The sequence below is a fragment of the Notechis scutatus genome, chromosome 3 (genome assembly GCF_049901735.1).
Source record: "Notechis scutatus isolate UNSWTSFEM ecotype Mainland chromosome 3, rNotScu1.2, whole genome shotgun sequence".
Classification (NCBI taxonomy): Eukaryota; Metazoa; Chordata; class Lepidosauria; order Squamata; family Elapidae; genus Notechis; species Notechis scutatus.
In genome coordinates, this window is record NC_142011.1 from 198,905,088 (window position 1) to 198,923,003 (window position 17,916).

At 39.8% G+C, this 17,916-nt stretch overlaps 1 protein-coding gene across 2 annotated transcripts in view; it reads right to left on the reverse strand.

The window, feature by feature from the left end:
- The window catches only part of ASAP1 (ArfGAP with SH3 domain, ankyrin repeat and PH domain 1), a 189,093-nt gene that overhangs the window by 130,362 nt on the left and 40,815 nt on the right, over positions 1–17,916 (reverse strand). For both annotated transcript variants that reach the window (XM_087962198.1, XM_087962197.1), the window contains exon 2: positions 15,381–15,460. In XM_087962198.1, coding sequence (XP_087818324.1) covers positions 15,381–15,439 — 59 coding nt within the window. In that variant the 5' untranslated portion in view covers positions 15,440–15,460. The remainder of the gene's footprint in view (positions 1–15,380; positions 15,461–17,916) is intronic.

The following is a 17,916-nucleotide window of genomic DNA, read 5'->3' on the forward strand; positions in this document are numbered from 1 at the left end:
CTCATGACTGTGGGGATGCTGCAACAGTCGTAAGTGTGAAAAAGGGTCATAAGTCACTTTTTTCAGTGCCATTGTAACTTTGAATGGTCACTCCACACAAGCAAAGTACCAGCAAAGGAGGAGGAAAAAACTCCAGAGACGTTCCTGAGACAAGAAGTCTAGTCCTGCCAAGAATGTAATAAGGGTTAACAGAGAGGCAGTTTCTGTAAACAACACCAGAATGTTTCCTTCCTGCCTTCCTTACAGGATTAGGCCAGTAATTTCTTCTAACAACCGGTTCTCTGAGCTGCTTAGAATGTTAACAACCGGTTCTACCAAATAGGTGCGAACTGGTAGAATCCCACCCCTGACTATATCTATATATCTATATATCTATATATCTAATCTACATCTATATATATCTAATCTACATCTACATCTATATGTCTAATCTACATCTACATCTACATATCTAATCTATATATCTAATCTATATATCTATATCTATATATCTATCTATATCTATATCTATATCTATATCTATATCTATATCTATATCTATATCTATATCTATATCTATATCTAATCTATCTATCTATCTATCTATCTATCTATCTATCTATTTATAGATATATATGTAGATATGTATGTATATATACAGTATATATACAGGCACCCAGATGAAACCTAGCTTCCTAATAAATGATAGCCGTCCGTTTACTCGGAGCCAAGCCACACTAAAAGCCTCCAATACAGGAAACACAATGTTGCCAGCCAATCAAGACAAAAAAAGCCACAAAACAGACAGAAGATATTAGAAACACCAATCAAGCAGAACACAGCAAACTCTAAGACCAATAAACACAGACCAAGACTCCCAACCAATCAGGATGAAGAAAAAACCATTCTGGCACAGCAGTAGGCTAGCCCCAAATTTAAAACAGAAACGGCTGTGAAAGCCTGACTCACAGACAAACACAATACAGAAGCCTGATGATGGCAGATGAGATTCTGCCGAAACGTTGCTATAACTTTAAAAGCACAAAGCTGAATTATATATATATATATATATATATATATATATATATATATATATATATGTATATATATATATATATATATATATATATATATATATATATATATATGTAACACACACACACACACACACACACACACACACACACACATATATATATATATATATATATATATATATATATATATATATATATATATATATATATATATATATATATATATATAGTATAAATAAATATACAGGCAAGCATCTGGGTGTCCCATATCAAGATCTATTTATCTACCTCTGTTTGAAATATCTCTTTGACCCCGTCGTCTTAGGTAATTCCATTTCAGAGGACAGGAAAAATATATAAATGGATGGTAGCAGTAATATTCATTAATGCCAGTCCTAGGCTATGGAAAGAAACCTTAATTCATTTGCCGCTTAGACTCAGCTGAGGCCATCCATTTCATTTTAGATAGGTCAAGAAATCAATTGCCTGGCAGGTCACACGCTTGGGGCCATTAGCAGATGACACTCGTTTTGCATAAGCATGTCCTCCTTCCATCCGTAGATTTCATCTCTACTTAACCCCGGAGATTTTCAGATGCTATCAAAGCAGTCCCTTGGGGCAAAGCACTCTGGCTAATTTAGTCCTATAAATGTCTGGGAAAAGCTTCTGTCCCTTGATCTACCTTCATTTCATGTCCTTTATTGTTTTTTGGATCTTTACTTTGTGTTTTTCATTTTGCAGACATGTTGACTTCTACTGCTATCTTTTATTTCTTCCCTAATTGGGAACTTGTTGTTGTTATAACTTTTACTAGATGTGTTTCAAGAACTTTCGCTTGCCATAAGCTTTTTTACCCATCAGCTTCTCTTGTGCTGGAGCTAAACTAAACATCACTGTTGTTGTCGCAAAGGTGCTTTTTCAAGAGGCAACTGGACTTTCTGTTTTTTCTTTGAAGTTGTGTCACTTCTTATCCAAGAAGCTTCTTCAGCTGAAGAAGCTTCTTGGATGAGAAGAAGCTGAAGAAGCTTCTTGGATGAGAAGAAGAAGCTTTTTGGATGAGAAGCGAAATGTCTTCAAAGAAAAACCAGAAAGTATAGTTGCCTCTTGAAAAAGCACCTCTGGGAAAACCATGACCTGGATGACTGAGCATCTCCATAGACATCACTGCTGTTTTTAACCATTGAGTCATATCCGGCCATAGGCAAATGCTCTCCATGCTACTTTGACAAGCACAGCTTCTTTCAATTGTTGGATGTTCAACTTTGCATCAGATTTGACGTTACCAAGCCAGTCTGTCCTTTGTTTGCCCCTTCTTCTTTTTCCACCCACCATTCCTAGCACATTGATTTTTCCAATGAATTTGAATGCATAACACAGCCAAAATAAATCAGATGTAGTCTTATGATTTTTAGCTTCTTGTGATGTGTCTGGTTTTATACAAGTTAAACACCTCTCTGTTAGTTATTCTGGCTGTCCATGGTATTCTGCAATAATTTAGTCAGCACCACAGTTCAAAGGCGTCAGTTCTTCTTTGATCAGCCATTCTTAGTGTCCAACTCTCACACCCATACATCATTATAGGGAAGACTGTTGCTCTAACTAGCCTGCTTTTTGTATTTATATCAATATCTCTGCTTTTCCAGAACCATCACTAGGAATTGAAAGTTGAAGAGCAACTAAGATGATTAAGAGCAACTAAGATGATTAAAGGCCTGGAGACTAAAACATATGAAGAACGGTTAGAGGATTTGGATTTGACTAGTCTAGAGAAAAGAAGGACATGGGAGATAAGATAGCAGTATTCCAGTATTTGAGAGGCTGCCACAAAGAGGAGAAGGTCAATTTATTTTCCAATGCACCAGAGGGAAGGACAAGAAATAATAGATGGAAACTAATCAAGGAGAGAAGCAACCTAGAATTGAAAAGAAACTTCTCAACAGTGAGGACAATTAACCAGAACAACTTGCCTTCAAACGTGTGAGTGCTTCATCATTGGAGGTTTTTAAGAAGAGACTGGACAGTCACTTGTCTGACATGGTATAGGATCTCCTGCTTGAGCAGGAGGCTGGACTAGAAGACCTCTAAGGTCCCTTCCAGCTCTATTCTGATTCTGAGACTCTAGAAAGAATGCAGAGAAGAGCAACACAGATGATAAGGGGGCTGGAGGCTAAAACATACTATATTGAGGGAACTAGGTATGTCTAGTTTAATGAAAGAAGGACTGGGGTGATAACACCTTCCAATGTTTAAGGGGCTGCCACAAAAAAGAGTGAGTCAACTTATTTTCCAAATCACCAAAAGGCAGGACAAGAAACAATGGATGGAAACTCATCAAAGAGAGAACCAATCTAGAATTAAGGATAAATTTCCTGACAGTTAATTGGTGGAATGACTTGCTTCCAGAAATTGTGAATGCTCTAACACTGGATGTTTTTAAGAAGAGATTGGACAATCATTTGTCTGAAATATTGTAGGGTTTCCTGCTTAAGCAGGGGGTTGGACTAGAAGACCTCCAAGGTCCTTTCCAAATTAGTTATTCTGTTACAGCCAACATAATCTTAAAAGAAGCGTATACACATATTTTTGGTATGGGAAAGAGTCTCTTAATATTGCAAATTCTGCCAGTACTTTATATAAACAGCAGTAGAGTACTATGTCAATTTAAGCATTTTTTTTTTTAATTTTAACATTTTTTTTAATCAGCAAGCATTGCTGTTACTTGCTTACAGGAGCCATATCCAGGGGCACCTAACACTGAATACATGAACAACAGAAAAATCTCTCCCCCCTGCCCTCTTGACATTAAGTGCCTATTTTAGATACACATACCAATGGATATGATATCAAAACCAACCAGTAACTGTAATCTGAAAGAAAGAGGGAAGTGTTGGTAGACGAGGGGGTGGACGAAAGAGAGGCTTGGGCTTACAGTTAGAAGCAGAGGCGCAAGAAAACTATTTCAGGAACTGTGATGTGAATTTTAGAGTTTTCAAGTGGTAAATGGGGAATGAAGAAAAAAAAAAGACTCGTTTCAAATTAAATGATGCTATTAATATGATGAATGAATGATAAACAAAAAAAATAAAAATAAAAAATCCCATAAGTGTTCTTGCAAAAGGCATCTGGACTTGGTTTCTCTTTGAAGACATTTTGCTTCTCATCCAAGAGGCTTCTTTAATCCTGATAGCCATTTTTCCCTTCAACCTTGGAGAGCTCATAACCTGGAGAGGAAAGCCGGAGCCGAGTTAAGAAATGTCTTCAAAGAAAAACCAGAAAGTCCAACTGCCTTTAGAGAGGGGGGGAAAAAACAGCTTTGGGACAACTATGACCTGGATGATTGAGAATCTCCATAGTCCATGGATGGAAACTAACCAAGGAGAGAAGCAACCTAGAACTAAGGAGAAATTTTCTAATGGTGAGAGCAATCAACCAATCAACCAAGCTTTCCTACAGAAGTCGTGGATGCTCCGTCACTGGAGGCTTTTAAGAAGAGACAGCTTTAAGACTTGTGGACTTTAACTCCCAGAGTTCCTCCTCCAGTCATGTTAGCTCAGGAATTCTGGGAGTTGAAGTCCAACAAGTCTTAAACTTGCCAAGTAAGTTTAGGGTTTCCTGCTATATATAGGGTTTCCTGCTCCAGACGGGGGTTGGACTAGAAGACCTCCAACGTCCCTTCCAGCTCTATTATTCTATGTTCTATGTTTTTTCAGAGAGTTTATCAAAAACCTCGCTGAAATTTCTTGGAGGATTGGGATCTACTGAAGGGTCAAAGGAACGTCACCTAGCGTAGCCCCTGGGAAGAAACATCTTTATCCCTTTTCATTCTCCGCTGTCCCTCAAAAGTATTAAAGGAAACTGATGTTTTGTATTTAAGTGGTGAGATTAAAGGGCTACGAAAATCTGAAAGTTGGCTCTCTTAGCAGGTGAGCCTGCCATTTCCAATGCTGCTTTCAACCATCTGTCTCCCCCCCCCCGCCCGCCCCCCAAAAAAAGAAATTGCCGGAAGGGGGAAAAAAATCCTCCGAAGTTGAAGTGAAGCTGAACCCAGAGCTGCAGATCACAAGCTGACTTTACTTGCTGATTCAGTTCTTGCCTTTGTGTTTTGAAGCTGTCATGCCAGAGCAAGTTACGCTTAACAAAGGCATTTAAGGCATTCAAGATTTGCAAGAACAATAAGCAATACTATACCTATTACTTTGGAAGGGGACTGTATTCAGGAAAGAAAAAGGAAAATGCAGCAAATGAGAAATGCGTAAAGAGCTGGAGAGGGGAAAGGAGGTGTGTTTGGCAGGGGTGGAAGAAAGATAATGGGATTGCTGGAATTGACTCGCTTTTCTGTTCTACCTCCTCGATGCAAAAGGCCCTTGGCTATGGGTAAAATTATCAAGGGTAAATAACAATAATAGAATGAAATCATTGACCATATAACAAAATAACAGAGTTGGAAGGAGCCTTGGAGGTCTTTCCGTTCAACCCCCTGCCCGAGCAGGAAACCCTATACCATTTCAGACAAATGCAGATTACAGATTAACAGAACGGAAAGGGACCTTGTAGGCCATGTAGTCCAACCCCCACCCACCCCCGCCCAAGCAGGAGGTCCTACACCATTTCTGACAGATGGCAGTCCAGTTTTGTTTGTTTTTTTGAAATCTCCCAGTGATGAAGCTCCCACAACTTCCGAAGGCAACTTCTGTTCCACTGGTTGATTGTTCTCACTGTCAGAAAGTTTCTTCTTATTTCCAGGTTAAATCTCTCCTTGTTTCCATCCATTATTTCCATCCATTATTCCTTGTCTGGCCTTCAGGTGCTTTGGAAAATAGCTTGACTCACTCCTCTCTGTGTCAGCCCCTCAAATATTGGAATGACAGTCTTCTTAAAAAACCTCCAGTGTTGGAGCATCCACACCTTCTGGAGGCTAGTTGTTTTCACTGTCAGGAAATTTCTCCTAAGTTGCTTATCTCCTTGATTAGTGTCCATCCATTGCTTCTTGTCCAGCCTTCAGGTGCTTTGGAAGATAGGTTTATTTTATTTATTTATATTTATTTAATTTGTCAAGCATGTATGATAAAACAAATATAAGTAAGAACATAATATATAAACAAATAAGTATAAACAGGTATACATAATAAATGAGTACGAATTAATGGGAACAGTAGGACAGGGACGGTAGGCACGTTGGTGCGCTTATGCACGCCCCCTTACAGACCTCTTAGGAATGGAGTGAGGTCCACGGTAGACAGTTTAAGGTTAAAGTTTTGGGGGTTTGAGGATGTAACAACAGGTAGTGAGTTCCAGGCATTGACCGCTCTGTTGCTGAAGTTGTATTTTCTGCAACTGAGTTTGGAGCAGTTTACTTTGAGTTTGTATCTATTGTTTGCCCGTGTGTTATTGTGGTTGAAGCTGAAGTAGCCGTTGACAGGTAGTATGTTGAAGCAGACAATTTTGTGTACTAAGCTTAGGTCAGACTATAAGCAGTGTAGTTCTAAGTTGTCTAGGTCCAAAATTTCCAGCCTGGTGGCATAAGGCATTCTATTGCGAGGCATTCACTCTTCTCGTGAAATACCTCTGGATTCACTCAATTGTATTAATGTATTAATTAATGTATTAAATGTATTAATGGATGAAATTTAGCATAGCTCCTGCGAGCTACGGTTGCTTGACGACTAGTTGAAGTTAAACTAGTTAAAGAACAAATGAAAAAAGGAGACTCACAACCCAAATCCAAAGTTATGATTCCTCCCCCCCTGTGGTCATGTGACCACACTTCTGGCGCGCGGCAACACAACTGCATTTATTGCCGTTTGTGGTGTCCCGCGGTCAATGTGACTGGATTTTACAACAGTTTTGCCCCAAAAGGACATCTACTTCTAGTTTCCAGCAAAATTGTGTCACAGTGAACAATGAGTTCACTTAACAATTGCCCGGTTGGTTTCATAACTGCCACATTCGCTTAACAACCTCCTCAAAAAAGATTGTGAAATCGGGTCGGTCACATGGCTGACCCATTTTACAACCGTTACAACTTACAGCTGCAATGAACAACCTCCATTAGGGTTGTAACTCGAGGGTTACCTGTATTTTAATCTATTTATTTTTAGATTTTTCCCTTTAAGCTCCCTCCTAGGCTGTTTTTTTTTTTAAAAATTTCTGATACTTCTGCTTCACAGACTCTTTTCACACTGAGCAAATTCATTTTATTACCAGACAATGAAAAGCATTGCATTATTTATTTAAGACGGAGGAAAAATTAATGAAAACAATAATTCCAGAGGTTATGAATAGCTACAGTAAAGCAGCAGAGAACAGTATAATAAAAAAATCCTTTCCAGACATGTGTGTGTGTGTGTGTGTGTGTGTGTGTGTGTATCCCCTAACATTTTCAATCATTTAAAAAAAAGAAAAATCTATGTTAGGAATGGGGAACCCAGTCTAGCCTAGATAAAGATTAAACCAGGTTGCGCAAGGGAGTCAGATACTGGACAGTAGGCAAAAATCTACACCGATAAACCCTACCCCCACTATGATCTTCAGATTCCCTTTGACCTCCAACAATTGAGCTTTAAAATAGCCCCAAATACTAAAATATTAATCCCATGGTTTTGTACCAACTATCAGTTGTGACTATCCGAGCGTTGGGGATAATTGAATATTTCAATTAATATTCTCCCAAGCTTGGATTGCTCGCTCTTTTTTTAATTAGAAAAAAGGGAGTGAGAATACTTTGACTTGTTCAACATGAGAAACTACTAAAGAGATTGTTAGCCTGGACAATGTTGTAAAAACAGACGATCCACAAGTATCTTGCAGAGGTGGGGGGAAAAATCTGAGACAGCTCATCAAGCTATTTTCCAAATATTTCAATATTTTCAGTCTTATTTCCCATCTGCATTCAGGACAATTATGCAAGGTATTCACCCCCAGAAACGCAATCTTGGTTAATGCTCATGTTTGTTGGCTTTGACATGAAAAACTGAAGTTTTCAGGATCTCTACCAAAAAAAAGCCATGTCTTTATGGCTGAATTCTAGCCTCAAAGGGTCGGTTGAACATTTTTAATGGCTGTCTTGGGCTCTAAGATGACCCCCAAAAAGATCTGAGGTGGCCCGAGAAAGAGTGCAGAGAAGATAATAAGGGGGTCTGGAGGCTAAATCGAATGAGGGACAGCTAAGGGATCTAGGTATGTTTAGTCTAACAAAGAGAAGGCTTACGGGAGATATGAGGGCGTCTACCAATATTTGAAGGGATGTCACAGTGAAAAGGGTGTAGATTTATTCTCCATTGCACTTAAGGGCACTTATGATTCTATTACAAGAGCCAAAGTCTTCACCAGAACCTTCTATATGTTTATTGTTTTTTTCCAGAAACATCTGCCTGGATCTGCTTTGATGAGCTTTGATGTCTGATATATCTCTTTTTATTTTTCTCTACTGGTCCAGTAGAGACCCTTCCAGTAGGGTTTGGTCTAAGTATTTTTTAGCTGTGTGGTTTAATAGATAACAGATAATCAGAGTTGGAAGGGACCTTGTAGGTCATCTAGTCCAACCCCCTGCCCAAGTGGGAGACCCTACACCATTTCTGACAAATGGCAGTCCAATCTCTTCTTGAAAGTCTCAAGTGATGATGCTCACACAAACTTCCATCTCTTTCATCCCTCTTCAGTTGCTTAGTTCGACCTTCGATTGAACAATGGTAGCTAACCTGTTGACTCTTTTTTGAGACCCCTGGAGATGTCCTCGTCTGCTCAGAACAGAACAGAATGACATGGTTGGAAGGGACCTTGGAGGTCTTCTAGTCCAACCTCCTGCTCAAGTAGGAAACCCTACACCACTGCAGACAAATGGTTATCTAATCTCTTCTTTAAAACTTCCAGTGTTGGAGCATTTGCAACTTCTGGAGGCAAGCTGTTCCACTGATTGTTCTAACTGTCTGGAAATTTCTCCTTAGTTCTAGGTTGGTTTTCTCCTTGATTATTTTCCACCCGTTGTTTCTTGTCCTGCCTTCAGGTGCTTTGGAGACTAGGTTGACCATGAGTAAAGGTAATAGAGAGAGTGAATCCAAGAAGTATGGATGAGAAGCATTTTTTTTCCCAAAGGAAAGAAAACCAAGACAGTCCAGGTAACTTTAGGAAAAAGCATCTTTGGGACAACCATTACCTAGATGACTGAGACTCTTCAAAAATATTGACCCATGGAATAGGTTGAGGTGGATTTGGGCTGTGGTTATGGAGAAAATAGTTGGTTCCTCCAAAAGGAGAGCAGGATCTGTCTACAGTTGACCTCACCCCATTCCTAAGAGGTCTGTAAGGGGCGTGCATAAGTGCACCGATGTGCCCACTGTCCCTGCCCTAATGTCCCTTTTTATTCATATCCATTTCATGTATTCGTAATCATGTTTATACTTATATGTTATCTAATTCTAATACATGCTTGACAAATAAAATAAATACATAAATAAATCATAATCTGCTTTCATAAGAACACTATCCTCAGAGATTTGTCCTGATGGTGATTTCTAAATTCATTTTCAAATCTACAGTGAATGGTGTTCAGTCAAGCAGGAATTTAGGGCTTGACTGGAATTTAGGGCTTGACAGGAATTTATGCCTTTCTAAATCCAGTCCTTTCAATGGGGCTGATTACCGATAATCTACCCTTTGTGAAAGCCAATATGGTTGGGGAGCATTACACTGGGGGGAGACACGAGAATAAGGTTCGTGAAACCCATGCTGAATTTCCTATTCAATGATGAAATCCTCAGTTATCCTAACCCACCTCCAAAGATTACTGTGAGAATGCAAGAGAGGAAACACGTATGCTTCTCAGATCTTTTAGAATTAGGAAGTGGATGGACTAGGGAGGTCTTTGCCTTCTCCAACTCCCTACTGTGAACTTAAGATAAGCTCTCGGTACAAGCTTCCTTTCAGTATTCCATATGTCAAGAAATTGTAAGTCTTGTGGTTATCCCCATTGCTGATTTTACACTTCCGGGATGCTAGGTTATTAACGCATCCTACTTCGAGTTATTCAAGTTTATATATGAGGAAGTTAGATGTTTATTGCAGGATCCAATCTGGGTTGGACTCCAGGACCAAAGGTTTAGTCTTCCAAGCTTTCGGACTTGTGCTGGAGCCCATGCTCAAGGAACTTCTCTCTACTGGAATGTGTGCTATTCTATGCATCCTGTTTATGTGGTGCCTGGTAGGGTGTGGCTTCTTACTGGTTGATTGGGGTGTTGATGGCCGACTAGGAAGTCACTGTCTGTTGTTATTCCCTTGTGCGGCCAAGTCTTCTGTCCCTAAGTACCTGATAAGCTGGTTAGTAAATCATCACTTCTGTTGAATGACAAGGGTCCGTTTCTCAGGTTTCAGTCATTTCCCTGGCTGTTTTTGTGCCTGCTTGTCCAACAATCTTAGTACATGCAAAATTGAATGTATGTATGATGACCCAGGGTGTGGCACAAAGGCAACACAATGAAATAATCAAGAAGAGTCCCTTTAATTATCTCCAACTTTGCCCCCAATGTCCGGGTTATCTTCAGCTGGAGAAAAACTCTCTCAGGAACAGCCTTTAAGTGGAGAAAATTCAGTCCAAAAACAAAGTACATACAAACTGTAACTAAAAATCCAAACAAACCATGCTGCAATAACTAACTTGACAGGGCAAGAGAAGGAATTGCAGACTTGAAAGCACAGCCAAACACACACAGTTGGGAAGACGCCAGGAACCCAGATAAGCCTCGACGATACCAGATAATTCACGATTTTCTGCCAACAACTTGCTGTGCGCAACTTCTTTTTTTAAACACTCTTCCCAGCTGCAGCTAATGAAGGGAATCAGGGCCCTTTCCTCCCCTGGAAGTCATGCAACTCACATTGCTCCCTTCTCCGTTCTTCCCTGCATGCCCTAGGATGAAGAGGGGGCGGGCTTGTGTCTTCCTCTGAATTCCCTCTGCCTTGCTCTACCTCTCCCTTGGTCTGCGCAGCTGGACTTTGCCTTTCCCCAGTTTCTTCCACAGCCAATGGAGCCACACTCCACTTCCTGTCAGCTGCTCGGCCTCCCCCTCCAAATCAGATTCCGACAGGGGCATGACAGTATGTCCTTGTTCATTGCAAAGTGAGACTACCAATGAGTTCAGATGTCTTCATTGGACCTTTCTCCCCCTCCTTTGTCCTACATAGTGACAAGCTATGCAGGGATTGTACCATATTGGCAACTCAGTTCATTGGTGCTGACTGAGGGCCTTGTAGGATGGACTTTATAATACTTGCAATATGGTTGTTGTTTTTTTGTAGTACCGTTGCACTGGCTCTAGGATTTGGCCATCAGCCAGAAAATTGCCAACAATTAAATGGTCTTAGGAAAACAAGCATCTCCCACTTATTAAACCTGAAGCCCACCAGCTGTTTGGCTTCCAACTTTTACAATTCCCAGTAAAGAAGGAGAGGTTACCTTTGAAGCTTTAATCTAGCTTGCTTTCACTTGCTGTGACCTTGGGATAATATTATCAGCTTATCAAAGGAAGTTGCTACAACACTAATTTGATTAAGTGCTTTGATCATCCAAACTACTCTGCATTAAATTAAACACTGCTATCGATAGTGGCTATACAAGCAGAATTTATAGAGATGGGAAAAATACTGTCAAGATAAAATACCCTATCAACTTCTTGTTCTGACCAAGGTTTCCTGGGACTGTAATTAATCACATGGTTAGTCCAAACATCTCTCTTTTTATTTTAACACTGGGAATTATGTTCATTCCCAGCCAGTAATGAGTCCCAAACAGTCTCTTGAAATAAGCACTCACCTTTATCTCCTTTGAATTGCTGCCAACAACTAAAGTGCCAAATTAACTTAAAAAATCAACCAAAGTACAAAGTCCACACAGAGCTTCAAGGTTTAATCCGATTAGAGTGAACAACGTTGCTTCCTGCAAAGGTTCCTGTCCCTTTGCACTTCCTTTATATCTTATGGGAGGGGCAATCACCTCCAAGCCTCACTCCCGAGTCGCCTCTTTTGTCTTAGCTGCTCTTGCCTTCTGGCATCTCTGCGCACATGCACAACACTTCTCCAGCATCAGAAAAGCTTGGCTTGCAACCACAATTGAACCCCGCCCCCCCAAGTTTTGTTGCTAAGTGAAACATTTGGTTAAGTGAATTGTGCCCCATTTTACAACCTTTCGTGCCACAGTTGTTAAGCGAATGGTCGTTAACTGAATCTGGCTTCTCCATTGACTTTGCTGGTCAGAAGGTTGCAAAACGGGATCATGTGACCCCAGAACACTGCAACCATCATAAATATGAGTCAGCGGCTAAGCATCTAAAATTAGATCACATGACCACGGGGATGCTGCAACAGTCGTAGGTGTGAAAAATGGTCATAAGCAGTGGTGGGATTCAAATTTTTTTACTACCAGTTCCGTGGGCGTGGCTTGGTGAGCGTGGCAGGGGAAAGATACTGTAAAATCCCCATTCCCTCCCCACCAGAGGTGGTATTCAGCAGGTTCTGACCAGTTCTGCAGAACCAGTAGCGGAAATTTTGAGTAGTTCGGAGAACCAGCAAATACCACCTCTGGCTGGCCCCGCCCGCATCTATTCTCTGCCCCCCAAGTCCCAGCTGATTGGCTGGGTCTTCTTTTGTTGCCCTTGTTAGGAATATGAGTCACCTAACAGGTATTTGGGTTAGAAATATATAAATCAGGAAAGACATTTTAATACTGTCTCTTTAAGGGAATGCAAGAGCATGCAATTGGGTGTGGTTTCTCCAAGGGCCATAAGATGGAGCCAGAAACTTGGGTTGTTTAGTCTGAGTCTCAGAAGAGAGTGTGAGTGTATCTCTGTTTCCTTCTGTTGGAAAGTATTGCGGTTGCTCCATTTCTTCTAATTGACTGATATTACTGGATTTAATGTAAGTCTGATACTGAACTGTTTTTGACACTGGGATTTGATATTTGGATTATCCCTGGATGAAAACTGACTGATTTAACCTGTGAATGACTTTGGACTGCCTATTTTGGACTTTGCTTAAACCTTTCTGGAAGTAAAACCCTACATTTACTGTACAGTGTATCTGTATGCGGTGTATGTATTATTCAAACACTATTCTCTATACGTCTCCCTGTATGCGCTCATTCTCCTAATGGGGAATTACCTCAACAGCCCTGCACAGGAGAACGGAGCTGGAAAGCAGGTTAGTAGGGTGGGGAGGGAATGGGGATTTTGCAGTATCCTTCCCTGCCATGCCCACCAAGTGACGCCCACCAAGCCACGCCCACAGAACTGGTAGTAAATTAATTTGAATCCCACCACTACTCCGCACCCCACTAACCTGCTTTCCAGCTCCATTCTCCTGTGGAGGGCAACAAAAGAAGACCCAGCCAATCAGATGGGACTCAGGAGGCAGAGAATAGATGGGGGTGGGGCCAGTCAGAGGTGGGATTTGCCGGTTCTCCAAACTACTCAAAATTTCCGCTACAGGTTCTCCAGAACCGGTCAGAACCTTCTGAATACCACCTCTGGTCATAAGTCACTTTTTTGGTGCCTTTGTAACCTCGAACAGTCACTAAATGAACTATTATAAGTTGAGGACTACCTGTACAATTAATGCTGTAAAATATTATCAGCATTATTATTCTACTATTCTCCCTAAGGTGTGTCGGATTTTCATTATGACTGAAAGCAGATGTGTCCCAAATCTTGTTCTCCCCCTGCAGTTTCTTCCTCCTTACCTTATTTACATTTCTTTATTTCTTTATAAAATTTATAGGCCGCCCATCTTACCTCGAGGCAATTCTGGGCAGCTTACATATAGAAGCATTACATATTTCACATACAGAAAACCTTCAGTAAGATTCTGGAGAAAGAACAGGGCAGGATGAGCCACATCAATTAAGTTGTGCCCAATTTTACACCCTCTATTTTTTGCTGCAGTTGTTAAGCGAATCTTTGTGGTCATTAAGTGAATCGCATGGTCATTAAGTGAATCCAGATTCCCCCCATTGAGTTTGCTTGTTGGAAGTGAGCTGGGAAGGTTGCAAATGGAGATTACATGACCCTGGGACATTGCAATTGTTATAAATGCATGCCGGGTGCAAAGGACCTGAATTTTTAATCACATCAAAATTAAATTCAGTGGGAGACTGCAGTAATCATAAAACTGGTCATAAGTCACTTTCTTTCAGTGCCATTGTAACTTTGAACAGTTGCTAAACAGAAGCTTAAAAATCAAGCTATATGGAAAAGGAGGGAGACGGTGACTCAGTGGCTAAGACACTGAGCTTGTTGATCAGAAAGGTTGGCAGTTCGCCAGTTTGAATCCCTAGCACCGTGCAATGGAGTGAGCTCCCGTTACTTGTCCCAGCTTCTGCCAACCTAGCAGTTTAAAAGCATGTAAAAAATGCAAGTAGAAAAATAGGGATCATTTTGGTGGGAAGGTAACAGTGTTCCATGCGCCTTCGGGCATTTAGTCATGCCGGCCACTTGACCACAGAGACGTCTTCAGACAGTGCTGGCTCTTCAGCTTTGTGACGGAGATGAGCACTGCCCCCTAGAGCCAGAAACGACTAGCATGTATGCGTGAGGGGAACCTTTACCTTTACATGTCAAAGGGCCATGAATGTCTACCTCACTCCTTGTTACATTTTTAAACCTTTATTTCCCTGGTTATTAAATGGCCATAATAGCCACTTTTACAGACATGAGGAAAAAATTCACTCTTTTTTAAATTGTATTTGCACCCCATTTTTCTCTGTTCAAATGACACTGGCTGCATAAGTGTGTGTGTTTCTTTTCTCTGTGCATGGGCCATTGTTCTTATTCTGTATTATCTCAATCAAAACAAGACTAGTGTTTTGGAGGCTGTGAGTTCGATCCTAGGTAGAGGCTGATATTTCTCTCTCTGGGCACACTGAGAATATATATGCTGAACAGAACTCTGCATTGGTGACAGAAAAGGCATCCGGCCATTAAACACTCTGCTAGCTCCATTCAGTTGCCCAGACTCCAACCCACAAGGGATTATGGGGTCGTTAAATGATGATGAAGTAGAAGAAGAAGGAGAAGGAGAAGGAGAAGGAGAAAAAGAAGATGAAAACAAGACTAGTGTTTTAACAATGACAGCAGCAAGGATTAAACATCAAGTTGAGCATTAAAAAACACTAAAATGATTTTTTAAAAAGAGGATATTAAAATCTTCAAAAGTAAAGCAAGGGAAGAGGCAGATTTTCCAAAATCACAGAACTATTTCTGAAAAGGCCACAATTTTTCTGACTCCTAACAACAGACAGGAGCCTGGGAGCCTTCAACACAATGTTACACTTCAGTAGATCTCCCAAAGCTGTTATTTGGGGCTTAAAATACTGTTTCTTACCGATTCCATAATGAATCCCTTGAGGAGAAGCTGGACAATCTGGAAGCTGAAGATCTCATGTCTCAACAGAAGAAAATTTCCTGCAGAAATGTGAGTGGGGAGAGAGGGAAAAGAGGGACACACTAATTAAAATCAAAAAGAATATATCCATGATACTTATTAAGCACACCTATGCAATCTTTTCTCAATGGCTGACTTCATACTCGAACAAGTAAGAACAATAAGTACAGTTACAAGATATAATTCCCACACAGGAACTGCCGCCAAGTCATTTGACATTAAAAAAAAACTATTCTGAAGTAAACAATTAAACTTCTTGTACTGTAGTTGACACAGCAATATTTTTTTTTATCTCCGTGTGGCAGAAACTGCTCAAATTATAACCATTTCATCCCAGCTGATTAAGGAAATTCTTCCTGCAACCATCCCTTGAGAAAAAAAAACAGAACTGTGCGCTAAACGCTTAAGTCCAGATTAATAAAACCTTGCTCCTGCATTTCCATAACACAGTTTGACCAAATAAATAAACTCTTATTACATCTTAATGCAATGACCTGGCTAAGTCAGTGATGGAGTTCTTAAAATATAAAGAACCACAAATAAACAGCCTCTTTTTAATCTACTGTGGTGTTTTGCACGATCCAAATCATTTTTTCTTCAGGCGATTGAAAACATCATTTGAGCAAAGATATCATTAATACACAGTTCTAGAGACTGCAATATAATGAGAAAACGTTAATAAGAGCACCTTCTCATAAAGGTTTTGTGATACAGATAACCCTCAGCTTACAACCATTTGTTGCCTTGAGTCATTTATAGAAATAATAAAGTCAGGTTGAAGATAAATAAATAAAAAATTGCTAGCAAATTTGAGGTGAGAGTTTGTACCACCACAACAGCTTTTAAGATCTGATTCACACATAATGCTGAATCATAAATCACATTTAATTTTGTTTGGCCACCACAGAGTAGTTTATAACTTAGCAGAATACAGTCTTTTAATTTACATTATTCGTACATAATCTCAAATACAGCCATATCTATTTTATGTGTCTTTTATGTAATTCTTTATATTTCCCTACACTTTTTTATATTATATACCCATGCCTTCTTTAATGGATTCTTCCACCATGCCTTATGCTGGTCTAGGACCATAATAAAGATTGATTACATTTCATTTCATTTTCCTTTTGTCAAAGCCTGGGCTCGTATGTCAGTGTACGTCAAAACCAGGAAAACTGAATTAATGCTTGAACTTATTATTTAATCCAAGCCATGATGTCATGTGTTTCTTTTCATTGCCAAGAGTAAACGGAAAAGACCTTTAAGAATAGAAAATACAGCCCTGTTGTTATCAGACTGAGGGTCAATCTTGGTCAGGATTCTGCACTACAATTGTGACTAGGTAGAGTAGACTCTATACGTCTTATGAAACAGGTCATATTAGATCTTCACCAGACTAATTTAGAGAATAGGAACATGTTCCTTTTTTCTGAATCTTTTCTTAAAGATTGCTGCATTTCTGCAGATTCTGGAAGAGCCTTCAAACCCCTATCTCATGTGTTTGGAGGCTGTTATTTACGAACTAATATAGTCCTTTATGCTCCTTTGAACCAGACTTCATAGGATAATTAGGACTGCAGAAAAAACAATTACTACCAACCTTCCTTCCATTGAGGATCTGTATACTGCACGAGTCAAAAAAGAGGGCTGTGAAAATATTTACAGACCCCTCACATCCTGGACATAAACCGTTTCAACTCCTACCCTCAAAACGACGCTATAGAGCACTGCACACCAGAACAACTAGACACAAGGACAGTTTTTTCCCAAATGCCATCACTCTGCTAAACAAATAATTCCCTCAACACTGTCCAACTATTTACTAAGTCTGCATTACTATAACTATTAATCCTCCCATCCTTCCTTTCACCTATCTCCTCCCACTTACGATTGTATGACTGTAACCTTGTTGCTTGTATCCTTACAATGTATATTGACTGTTTCCTAGTATGATTTGATTGCTTATTTGTACCCTATGACTATCATTAAATGTTGTACCTTATGATTCTTGATGAATGTATCTTTTCTTTTTATGTACACTGAGAGCATATGCACCAAGACAAATTCCTTGTGTGTCTAATCACACTTGGCCAATAAAGAATTCATTCATTCATTCAAAAAAGAGCCATTTTCTCATTTGTGAAGGTTAGTTGTGAATATTAATATCAAAATCCCTGATAAAACTGGATTGGAGTTAGCCAAAAAAGAAAGAAAGAAAGAAAGAAAGAAAGAAATGTTACCAAATCCATGTTAATTTTGTTGCTGTAGCGGCTGTCTCAACATAGAGTTCTGACCTTGAGTTTTCATGCAAGTAAAGCATAATTATAGCTCTTCTTTCTGTGCAAGAAAACTGATGAAAGATTTGAGAGAGGTTGGTTCACACACTACATTTTTTTTCAACAAATGGAGAAAACTTGGGGAAAAGAGATCACTTTACATTATCTCAGAAAACAGGAGGACATTTTAGTGGGAA